The following is an 11,766-nucleotide window of genomic DNA, read 5'->3' as shown; positions in this document are numbered from 1 at the left end:
CATGTTAATTATCCAATTCTGATGGATATATTCGGTGATATAGGAGAACATCTTCAGTTACATGAATTACACACTATAAAATATGCAGCAGTGTTGGGATATCACCTTGCAACTTACTCTTAAAAATGATTCAAGGGGATTTCCTTGGTGGCACAGTGGTTAAGAATCCGCCTGCCAATGCAGGGGACACGGGTTCCAGCCCTGGTCCGGAAAGATCCCACATGCCGCGGAGCAACTGAGCCTGTGCGCCACAAATGCTGAGCCTGTGCTCTAGAGCCCGTGAACCACAACTGCTGAGCCTGGGTGCTGCAACTACTGAAGCCCATGCACCTAGAGCCCGTGCTCCACAACAAGAGAAGCCACCACAGTGAGGAGCCCGCGCACCGCAATGAAGAGTAGCCCCCGCTTGCTGCAACTAGAGAAAGCCCACACACAGCAACGAAGACCCAACACAGCCAAAAATAACTAAAATTAAATCTTAAAAAAAAAAAAAAAAAAAGATTCAAGGGACCTCCCTGGAGGTCCAGTGGTTAAGACTCCGTGCTTCCACTGCAGGGTTCACGGGTTCGATTCCTGATCAGGGAAGTAAGATCCCGCATGTCATGCAGTGTAGCCAAAAAAAAAAAAAGAAAAAACGATTCAAAAAAAAGTTGAGTATTCTCACAGTATTTCTGGTACTGTACTTCTCTGTAAGTTTGGAATTATTAAAATAAATGCTTATGACTTATATTTTTATAAATAAAATAATTATGAGAATATTAAAGTTTGAGTTAAAAACCCAAAATGTAGGAATGAAGAACTGAAAATTCTTTTTTTATTTTATGTATTTATTTATTTATTTTTTTGCGTTACGCACACCTCTCACTGCTGTGGCCTCTCCCGTTGCGGAGCACAGGCTCCGGACGTGCAGGCTCAGCGGCCATGGCTCACCGGCCCAGCCGCTCCGCGGCATGTCGGATCTTCCCAGACCGGGGCACGAACCCGTGTCCCCTGCATCGGCAGGCGGACTCCCAACCACTGCACCACAAGGGAAGCCCTGAAAATTCTTAATTCAGTAAAATGAAGAACACATCATATAGTTTGTGGACCATCAACGGGGCGATCACATTAAAGAAGTAACAGGGATGAAAGGATCACATTCAGAAGTGAAATGGCTAAAATGTCTCTCAGTCAAACATTTAAGGGCATACACAGAAAGACAATTTGCTAAAATTGAAGATCCTTTTAATTTTTTTAGATGCAGGTTACTTAGATGGGGAAACAGTACTTAAAAATCCATGGAACTAAGGTCAAGCAGAGACCATGAGCAAATACTTAACAAGGACACCGTATTTTGATGCTCTTTTTTTTGAGTCAGGGAAATATCCAAAGACAGGTGATTCTTCCTAATTTGCGTCCCTGATGACCACTGAATGAGACCTTTAGTCATCTTTGCATCAATTTCTTAGTCTAGGCATTTCAATCCCCAACTAATTTAATGCAACTTAGTCATTCACTTCATCATATGTAATACTTACACATGGAAATAAATTCTTTGATACCCATGAATAACATTTCAACTATTAAGTTACAAAATGGCAAGAAAGATTCTTTGAGATCTCCAAGTAAGAAAAAAACTTGAGAAAAGTATGTATCACAGGGCTTCACAAATACGAAGCAAAAATGGTTAGAATCTTTTGTTGCTGTTTTTTTTTAAAACATCTTTATTGGAGTATAATTGCTTTACAATGGTGTGTTAGTTTCTGCTTTATAAAAAATGGTTAGAATCTCGATATAAAATAATTTTTCCTAGGTTCAAATCTGTTGGAATCCTTGAATGGTTTAATATCTACAAGACACCATTTGTGGGCGTTCTTTTTAAAAAGCCCCAGTGACCTCGCCTGTCAGGAGCAGGTGCCTCTCAGCTGGTGCTGGACAGAAGAGGCTTACGATATTTGCACTGAATCCAAACTCGGTACATTGTCAGTTGTTTCCCTCGATTCACTTGCAACCGGCGATCCACCAGGTTCTGAACCTTTTCCAGTCCAGCAGTAGTGAAAAGTGTGTCCAGTTCATCTAGTTTGGAAAGAGATGTTTATATATTTTCCCCTGAAGAAAAAGCACTGTGCCTACCACTTCCCATGTTAAATGGCACTCTGTGAGATTGCTGTCCTTATTTTATAGATTTTAAGTGACTTGAGCAGTATTGTTTAGTTACACATGCAGTAGTGGCTTGGTAGCAGCAAGTCCACATTTAGGTAGGGGAAGGCAAACCATGTGTGAAGGGCAGCCTGGAACCCACAGGGAGAACCTAAGAGTTAGCTGATGGGAAAGAATTTTCTAGGGTTCTATGTACACCTTACAATTATATGCAAAAACTGACATATATGGCATGTCAAAGCCATTTTTTTTTTTTTTAGGAGAGGTTCCATCACTAACTAAAGGCTCAAAAAAGTATGTGACCTGACAAATGGCCCAGGAATGAAGTATTCATAAGGCACTGGAGGAGGAGGAAACTGGCAGCAGGACAAGCAGCAGAGGAGAGCAGTTCTGAGTTATACCTGGAACCCAGGGCGCCATGAGTTCACCGTAACTCAGGTGCACCTAAGGTACAACCCAGCTTAGAGGCTGAAACAGCTACAGTGGAGTCTTGCAAAATGGGCAGGTTCCTGTTTTGGACAAAGTGAGAGAGAGGAAGAGCAGCCAGTAGAAGAGCAAAGGAGGGACAGAAGGACCCGACAGGCTGAGCCTACTTGGAGAACAGTGAGTGGTTCAAGGTGGCTGAAGGTAGGCTGAGAGGTGGGGAAGGGAGAGAAGAGGTTGCAAAAGATAGAAGGGGCCAGATGATTTCACTTCTGAGAGCACACGGAGGAACATGTAATCTGGCCGTGTGGGGGCTGTCAGCATAAAGACGAGTGCTTTCATACCTTGTGTGAAGAAGTACACTCTGGTGCCATCGCCTCTCACATAGAAATTTTCAGACAGACACTGACCTGCAGAGTGATGTGGTAAAGACCAGAGAAACTTTAAAGCACTTCTTTGAATTTCATTGCCAATCAAATGTGCATCAAGATATCAATTTCTTGGGCCAAGAATGGATCCTTTTCTTGGTTACACTGATACTTTGCAGGAATCTGCAATTTCTCTCCTACAAAGGAATGGTGCTTTGGAGAAGAGCAGCCCAAGGGGAATAATCAAACTTCAGTGTTAGCTAACACATGCAATTCCCAGCCCCCTGTTCTACAGTTCTGTTTCATGATGAAAATAGCTTGTTTTTCCCTCCCTCCCCGATTAAATAAATAGCGCATACACTTTGTTTAAAAACAGAAACTACTTTCTAAACGGCCTTCTGCCCCTCTAAAAACACGTTTAAAAAAACCTCAAGGAATATAGCTAAGTTTAAGCAAATTTGAGACAGCCACTATTCCTGTTTTAGTGACTGTCCTTTTGCATGTCTCTCCACGTATCCATATGCACATTCATAAATATGATCACATATATACTGTTTTTATCAAGGATACACACTTCCCGTCTTGCTACTAAGCCCCCTGACCTTGTCAATTTAACAACCTGACATGTAATCAATCCTTCTATACCTTTTCAATGTCAAAATAATCTTATTTTTTCCTCAGTTACTGTTATACATGGGATTAAGTTTAAAATACCCAGGTGCACATTGCTTTTCTCACTTGGTAATATAGCATGGAAACCCCCCTCAAGACCAGTGGTATGGGGTCTACCTCATGTGATATGCACAACATTCCCCTATCCAGAGGCAGTCACTTTGTTTCCAAGATTTTGCTTATTATACACATATTATGTGCTGGTTCTTGAATAAATCCCAAAAGGACTGTTGGGTTGGATAGATAACACTAGGATGCTTAAAGAAAGGCCGTAACCATTCCTATTTCTACCAATAATGGAAGAGTGTATCTCTTTCTCTGAATCAGCCAGCAATAGGTATCTCATTGTTATTTTTATTTTCTTAAAGTTTTGGTTTCGGCCATTTGGATCTGCTCTTTAGTAGATGAACTCTAAAACACTTCTTGTCTGTTTTTTAGTGGGTCACTGATCTTTTCCTTTATCAATTTGCCAACAGCCCTGCTTGAAGAGTACTGACATTGTCTTTATCTGTTCCTTCAACTGAAAATATTTGTCCTCAATCTGTCATTTGTCTTTTAATTTTTTCATGGCATCTTTTGCCATACCACACTTAAAACTATTTATGTAATCAAATGCCCTTTTTCTAAAAAAGACCTAATACCTAGATTATACAAGTCTTCAAAAACATACCACCCTTATCATGTATTAAATGGCTTTATGTATGGAACTATATAATTCGAGAGTCTCTATTTTATTGCACTGATTTGTATGACTATTCTTATGGCAAAGCCGTTGTTTTGATTATAGTGGGAAAATACCTTTTTTAAACCGAAGCTGAGCCATGTCATAGCGGCCATAATCTCGCAGAAGCATCATCCCTCCAGGCTTCAGAAGCCTGCTTAGCCTGTTGATAGCCTTTTGCATCCTGTGGGGCAGCAGGGAACGAAGATCAGATCTCTTTAAGAACAGGGTTCCTCTCCCCTAGAGCATATCCCCAAAAGCCCTGAAATCTCCTCCGCTCTCGTTTCAGTTATAACCTGAGCCCACGCCCAAACCTCTGATGTGCCTTCTGCTGCCTGCTCGCAACTGTGCCTTCGATCCACTGCCTTCAGTATGAAGAGGTCTGAAGAGGCCTGCTTCTTCGGCAGCGGTCCGCCGTGGGGGAAGTTACGTGCTCTCTGCCTGATTCACTTCCCACTCCTCATGGGGAAGCCAATCCTACACCAGGCTCCCACGGATCTCTGAGAGGACCCCTGACCACCCGGTGTGGAGACTGCTAGTTGACCCATCTGCCTGCCCACTAGGCCCAAGCTCTTTGAATGCAGCCTGCATCTTTCCATCTGTTAAATGAAGACTGAACCTCAAGAACTTACAATTTACATGGTGATACAGTCTGTATGCAAATGAGTACTCTGGGCAGAATGCTTTACACTTCTGACTGCACTTTCCATATAGAGTCTCAGTGCAGGTTTCAGCTTTAACCACTGCAAAAGTATAAATGCTTCAAACTTACAAAAACCATTTGAAAGTCTATTTAAATATTGAATAACGAATTTTTAATTTTAATGTTTTGTTTCAGTCCATATCAGTTTTTAAAAGTGTACATACAGCATGTAAGCTTCTGCAATTAATGTTTAAAACCATGCCAGGCTGATTGGGCTGCCCTCCACCTGCCTTTATTTCTCACTCACAATATCCGTGTCAGGTCAGATGACACAATGCTATCCTAGAGGAAATGTGGTCTAGAGAAAGTCAGTCACCCCCCACCCCCCGCAACTGCCCCGAATGTTACTGCCTCCTTGAGACACTATTTCATCTTCGTCGGGACAACTGGCTGCCTGTCTAGGAGACTTTAATTGTATCTTTTAGGGTAAACCAACTGACTTTCCTTTTATCTAATCGTGATCTTACGGAATTCTCCTGTACTACAGTTTTCCGAAGAACTTAAACAGAGAACATCCGAGTTAAACTTCACTGTAAATTTTGTGCTGTTAATAAGCTTGTTTTATTGAAAGCATTTAAAAGGCCAATAACGGGATGTTCTCTAATAGCTGTGGCATCCACAGTTCTACGACATCATGCTACGTGATGGTCAATAGGAAACTTCCACACACCCACTAAGACAGCCCCCTCACTCTCTGGGGATGTTAAACCATAATCATGAGAAGAACCGAGCACTGCAGTCAACAAGCAGAGGTTTAGATGCTAAACCAGAAGCTGGACTCCAAGACAAATTTAGAACAATAGTTGAGACGCTCCTACTGCTCCTAGGATGGAGGAGCTTCTTCCTGCCTATCAGAACATTAATAAAATCCTTCTTATTTAGGTTCCAACTCTGATATCCAGGTCCCTGACCAAAGCTTTGTTTTTGCTATGCTACTGGCTAAGGGATCTAAAACTTACTTGTCTGGAATGATTGCTGAGAGAACAAATATGAGGATGATGACATCAAGACTATCCCCGGGCACTGGGTAACTCTTATCTTCATCACACAGGTCGTGAACAAAGGCAAAACACCGAGAAGGATCATATGCTGAATTTGTCTGCAGACAGATGGAGGAGAGGACACAGGCTAGAAAATGTTCACATAGGCTCAAGAAAAGCTATCTTGCTTTAAACGTAATCACCGCCTCTTCCCACTGAGGAGATAGTTCTTGCCATTATGGCAAACATTCTTACTCTTAGGGTAAGAATCAGGAACAACTCTAGGACCCTGTGGAATCTAATTGGTATGTTTAAAATGGAACGTTCCCAATTCCTCTAATTTTAGTCTTTATTCTGATGCGGAGTCAGATCTGAGGACTGGAAAATGACCAGGAAGGTAAGTGACCAAAAGGGCAAAGAGAAGCCTCATAAGGAGGAAAATAAAACATACTGAAAAAGCATGATTTAAACTCCTATTACAGCATATTACATAGATCATAGAATTCTGCAGGAAAATCTCTCTCTAGATGTGGAAGATTTAACCTACAATTTATTATTATAAATTATTATAAATAATTATTATTATTTATTATCATTAAATTAACTAAGGATAAGCCTCAATATTCATCTGGTATAGGTTTGCAAGAATAGTTCCAGAATTGGGAATTCCCTGGTGGTCCAGTTAGGGAATGCTTTCACTGTTAGGGGCCTGAGTTCGATCCCTGGTCAGGGAACTTAGATCTTGCAAACCAAGCAGTGAAGCAAAAAAAAAAAAAAAATCCGGATGTTGCTCACTGGCCACAGCTAATTGAAACAGGGCAAGTAGACTGTCAGCTGGGTTGAGTCAATCAGACTTTCTGGGGACTCTGGAATCAAGACACTGTCATTCAGGGGAGGTTCTGGGAACATGTGAGGAGGGGAGACTTGTAAGGGACTGGGAGGGGCAAGTACGTTGAGGCCAAGGCCACGTGCAAAACCAGGAAAAACCTATTAGAGAAAGATGGTCTGCAAAGAAAAAACAAAACAAAAGGCAAATGGGCAATGAGAGATAAGACACTGTGAATCTGAGGGAGGTGTTGGGATAGGAGGGGGAAGCAACATCTCACCAGCCAGCCAGTTTGCCTTCGGTACCTGACACCTTTTCAGGGCTGAGTTTTAGTCCTGGCTACACTTTACGCCCTTGAGTTCTATGACATTCCCTTTAGCTGAGTTTGTCCAGAAGTTTCTGTAACTTGTAACTCAAAGAATCCTAAATGAAATAATCATTTCATTTTAATCCTTAAAACATGAGTTTGGGTAGGTCAAGAGACCCGCCCAAAGTTTCACAGCAGGCAAGCAACAGATTCTGTATTCACATTTGGCCCTTTCCTCTACTCCATGCTGTTTCAGTACATCTTTTACTTTCAGACGACAGTACAATAAGAAAATAGCTAGAGACCTTGATTTTTAGCAGACCCTTTCCCCCTTAAGTCAGTGAAAATTAGTGATAGGAGCACTGCACTTACCTGGACCAGTTCTACAGCTGTGGAAGAAAAATCACAACAGTAAACAAAGAGTCTTGGGTCACTGAAATGGGCAGAAAAAAACAGCAGAACAATTAGATTACAAACTGAACTATGTCTATTCTCTTTCCTATGTAGCAGAGTTAAAATATGAAGGCACCATATATTAACAATGCAACAGGTTTAATACCCACAAATTTCCCTGATGACAAAGATAACTTATAAATAAAATTAAGTCAAAACAATCCGTAAATGGATAATGTAGACATCTAATCTCCTATAACCCACAGTTCCCAATAACCACTATTACCACTTGGATGCGGTAAGAGTTCTAAGAAACAACAACTCCTCACTTTTCTCTTCTTTGCTGTCATGTAGTTAAACTTTATAACAAACTTACTTGTTAGTTTGTAAAATTGGAAAGACTGTGTTTCCCACACCACAACCAACCTGTAGACAGAAATGAACTATTAATCACAGAACTTTCCAAAGAATTAATTCCCTAAACCTAGATAAATAATCAACAACGGATAATCTTGTCTAATTGTATTAGGGAAGGTGTAGTGACCAGAGCTAAACAGTACCCATGACATTCCCTGCCCTTGACCTCAGGAACCCTTAAAGAGGTAGCCATAAAAGATGAGAGCATGGGCTTTCATTAGCGGGAGGGAGATGGTCTGGAAACAAGGGCACGGGCTACTTTTACTTTGAGTTTTGGCAAATGGTCCTGTAAACAAAACATTTTCTTACTGAGCTCCACTATATCATTATTAGAAAAGTGTTTCTAGCAGACTGGGTTGAAAAATTCATGAAAGGAGGACCACGGCAACACCGCCCTAAATTCAGTGCTGGGTGTGGTAATAATAAAAACAGCACCATTTACTAAGGGCTTACTGTGTGCCAGACACTATTCTCAGTCATTTTACATACCTTATCTCAATTAACCCCCGTAACAACTACGAGGCAGAGAGAGGCAGAAGTCCCATTCTGCTGGGTAAGGGATTAGCACAAAGTCATGCCAGAGGACTCAGTCCCAAAACTAGTCAGCTTCCGGTGGAGTGTGCAGTCACTTCTGTGAATATTTGTTACAGTGCCCACCCTAGACACTTTTTCAGGTCTAGCCTAGCCTCTGCCACACATCCAAACTGAGAAGACAAGAATTCTCCCACAATTGAGAGTAGGTACCACCCCAACTAACCTCTCCATCTCATAACTATCTTAGAAGTAACAAAAGTTGTCTTCTGACCTGGGACTCTTTACTAGATGGCAGGTACAGCAGGGTGCTACAACTTTTAGATGCAGTATAATGGTCCCAGATAGCAGGTGATCTGTCTTTGTTTGCCATGACCACCAGGTATCTGGTCTGCATCTAGGGCATTTCATTAGTTCAAAAATGGAGGTGTTTCCAGGCCAACATAAGGGTCCAGTCTAGTCAGTTTCATCAGTCAGAAGTTACTTTGGTGGTCAGCCTCTCTACTGCCACCCTACGTGCATAATAAGACAGCCTCACTAACCCCACTACCAGGACAATAAAGGGAGGTTACCTCCAGTATTCGGTAGGTGGCTGAGGATCCAGGAAACTCATCAGCACAGATTTCCAGGTGACGGAGTTTCTGAGTTACATTCTCTTCCACAGGAGGTGGCTGTGTTTTATGTCCAAGGCTGACTGAAGAACAACTGTGCTGTTCTTCTATTATTAAACCAGATCCATCCTCACTGCTTCTACATACAGGTACTTCACTCCCCTTGTTCTCTGAGAGCAAATCCTTCAAGTGATTTTGGTTTTGGCTAGGTGCCAGCTCTGGGAATTCAGTAAAAAGCCAATGTCTATCCTTGAAAAACCCATTTTCATGGATTTTGTAGAAGTCATTCCAATATTTGTTGGCATTGATCTCATAATCAACTGTAAATATTTAAGAAAGAATTTTAAGAACCATCTCTCAATATTTTATCTGTATATAGTGTAAATCACCATCCTGCTTCACCAATATTTGTACTAAAAGTTATACTCAAGTAGAGCCACAGTCTCAGAGCTGGTGGTCATTTAGTCCTACCACCTATCACACTTGAAGTTGCTGTGTATCTTGTCCTTCCAGGGAGTTCAACTTCTGCCAGAGAACTTACTACCTATCAAATCTCCCCCCACATCTTTGGATGGCTCTTAACTACTAGAAAATCCTAATATTAAGCAAAAAATCTGTCTAACCATTTCTGATCAAAAGGTCCTACTATTTCTCAGGGCCAAAGAGAACAACTCTTTTGTATTTGTATTTGAGGACAATTATTTCCCCTTCTAAATCCTCTTTTACAAGCTAAATGTCCCAGGTTCTTCAGTTATTCCCCCTGTGAAATCAATGGTTATGATACAGGTAGCTCTTTACATCACGTTCCTGTCAGTGATTCTTTAGAGTGTGGAGCCCAGAAATGAATTCTCTACTACTAATAGATACTAAAAATGGAAATAGAAAATGCTGACAAGAAGGGAAAATGTCTTCAGATGAGAAGAGATTTGATGACAGAGTACAGGAGAGACTAAGGTATGGACTATTTAAAAGAAAGCTGCTGTTTAAGGTGACTGAAGCAGTCCTAGATTTCAGTTTTTCCTTTTTATTAATTTATTTTTTTGAGATAACATTGGTTTATAACTAGATTTCAGTTTTCTGCTCTTTGCCAATACAGGGCCTTGACTAGTGTAGTAGGAGAATAAAAACCTGAGAAGCTGGATTTCAATTCCACCACTACTAACTGCTTACCTCTGGGCAAGGCATTTAATGTCCTGAGGTCCAAGATTCTTTAACTGTAAAAAGAGGATATTGGACTACATGATTTTCAAAATCCCTTTCAACCTTAACTTGCTTAGATCTAGTCTTTGTCAAACTACGTAGGGTGACTATTTTGTAACCGGAATCTTCTAATTGTTGTTCAGAACTCTTTCAGTGGGTACTAATCTCCCATTCCTAGTGCTACCTTCAGTTGTCACTTAGAACACAGGCCCAACCAGTCCTAGTTTTTTAGTATCTAGGGATATGTTGCAGTGAAATCATCCACCTCTGCAGAAGGGGCCTCTTTTTCTTTGGCCAGACTTACTTCCACTCTGCTTCATCCATCTTTCCTTGGCAGAACCCCTAAATCCTCATAGCCATCACATAGAGAAAAGGCACATAATTCACTACTCATTAGCCATCCCCCCAACAATATTTAGAATCTGACCCCTTGAACCTAGCTTTCCTCAGGCGAAGTGGTATCGATACACCCTCTAAGACAATCATGTGACCACACGGTTGCCACACGCCAGCCATATTAACAGGGATCTAGTCAACATAACTAAAGACTTAAATCAGTAGAAAATACTATCAAGATGGTTATCGTCTTTCAGACAAAAAACCAAAACCAAAACCAAAACACGCTCTACGCCCTAACAAGATTTTAAGGCGCAGCCCTTTCCCATCCTTGCCGATCCCCTCCCACCCCCGTTCTACCCCCGAGTTCTGTATCAGTCCACTAACAAAAAGACCCGGCGGCCTCGGTTCTCTGGCCTCTCCGGGAGAGCACATCTAGCAGTACGCTAGCTGTCTATACCACTGTGGGCCCACCTGGGCGCACCTTGCTTCTCCTGGCACACCCGCTGGGTACTGTTCTCCTGGACTTTCCTCTCCGCCGCCGCGGCCTGCTCTTCTGACCACTCCACACTGTCCCTGAGAAAATCAAACGGGTAGCTTAGGGGCCTCTGGTTCCCGCTGCGGGTAGGTGAGTCGCTGGCCCCGGAGCGCCTCTCCCGGGGGAGGAGAGCGCCTCGAGCAGGGCAGCAGGACTCTGGCCGGCGCTCAAGGGTTTCTCGGAGCGCTCCACAGCGCCGGGACAGAGGGCGAACCGCAGGCCGGGCGAGGGGCAGGGCGGTTACCAGGCATTGTGGTGGAAGACGCGTGCCGGGTCGCTCAGAAACCGGCTCCCGAACTGCTGCCTCTTCCCGCAGACCGCTGCGTGCGTACCAGCAGGGTGGAAGCCGTCCATGACACCGGAGCCGGAAATCCCTACCTTTCCCTAACGCAAGAACTTCCTGCGAGGTCACGCCCCCTTCCGGAAGGTGAGCAGTCTGGGCGGGAAAAGACGGAGGCGGGGCGAGGCGGGGCGAGGCGGGGCGAGGCGGGGCGAGGCGGGGCGGGGCGGGGCGAGGCGGGGCGGGGCGGGGCGGGGCGGGGCGGGGCGGGGCGGGGCGGCCCTGGGGGCGGGGCGGCCCTGGGGCGGGGCGGCCCTGGGG

General features: G+C 43.2%; 1 protein-coding gene across 4 annotated transcripts; it reads right to left on the bottom strand.

The window, feature by feature from the left end:
- Positions 1-1,692: 1,692 nt before the first annotated feature.
- METTL2A (methyltransferase 2A, tRNA N3-cytidine) lies at positions 1,693-11,530 on the bottom strand. 4 transcript variants are annotated; one of them, XM_007100234.3, is made up of 9 exons: positions 11,410-11,530; positions 11,112-11,203; positions 9,053-9,411; positions 7,909-7,958; positions 7,512-7,572; positions 5,986-6,125; positions 4,401-4,507; positions 2,907-2,972; positions 1,693-2,055 (listed from the first exon to the last, which is right to left on the bottom strand). In XM_007100234.3, exons 1-9 carry the CDS (start codon positions 11,517-11,519, stop codon positions 1,901-1,903), a joined length of 1,140 nt encoding a protein of 379 aa, XP_007100296.1. In that variant the 5' UTR covers positions 11,520-11,530; the 3' UTR covers positions 1,693-1,900. The 4 variants fall into 4 exon arrangements, 3 of the variants coding, with proteins under 3 accessions (XP_007100296.1, XP_007100297.1, XP_007100298.1); XM_007100235.3 differs by having other exon boundaries at positions 11,102-11,203; positions 11,410-11,522; XR_447305.2 differs by having other exon boundaries at positions 1,974-2,055; positions 2,907-3,127.
- Positions 11,531-11,766: the final 236 nt, after the last annotated feature.

The sequence above is a fragment of the Physeter macrocephalus genome, chromosome 14 (assembly GCF_002837175.3).
Source record: "Physeter macrocephalus isolate SW-GA chromosome 14, ASM283717v5, whole genome shotgun sequence".
Lineage (NCBI taxonomy): Eukaryota > Metazoa > Chordata > Mammalia > Artiodactyla > Physeteridae > Physeter > Physeter macrocephalus.
This window is presented reverse-complemented; position numbering and strand designations above follow the sequence as displayed.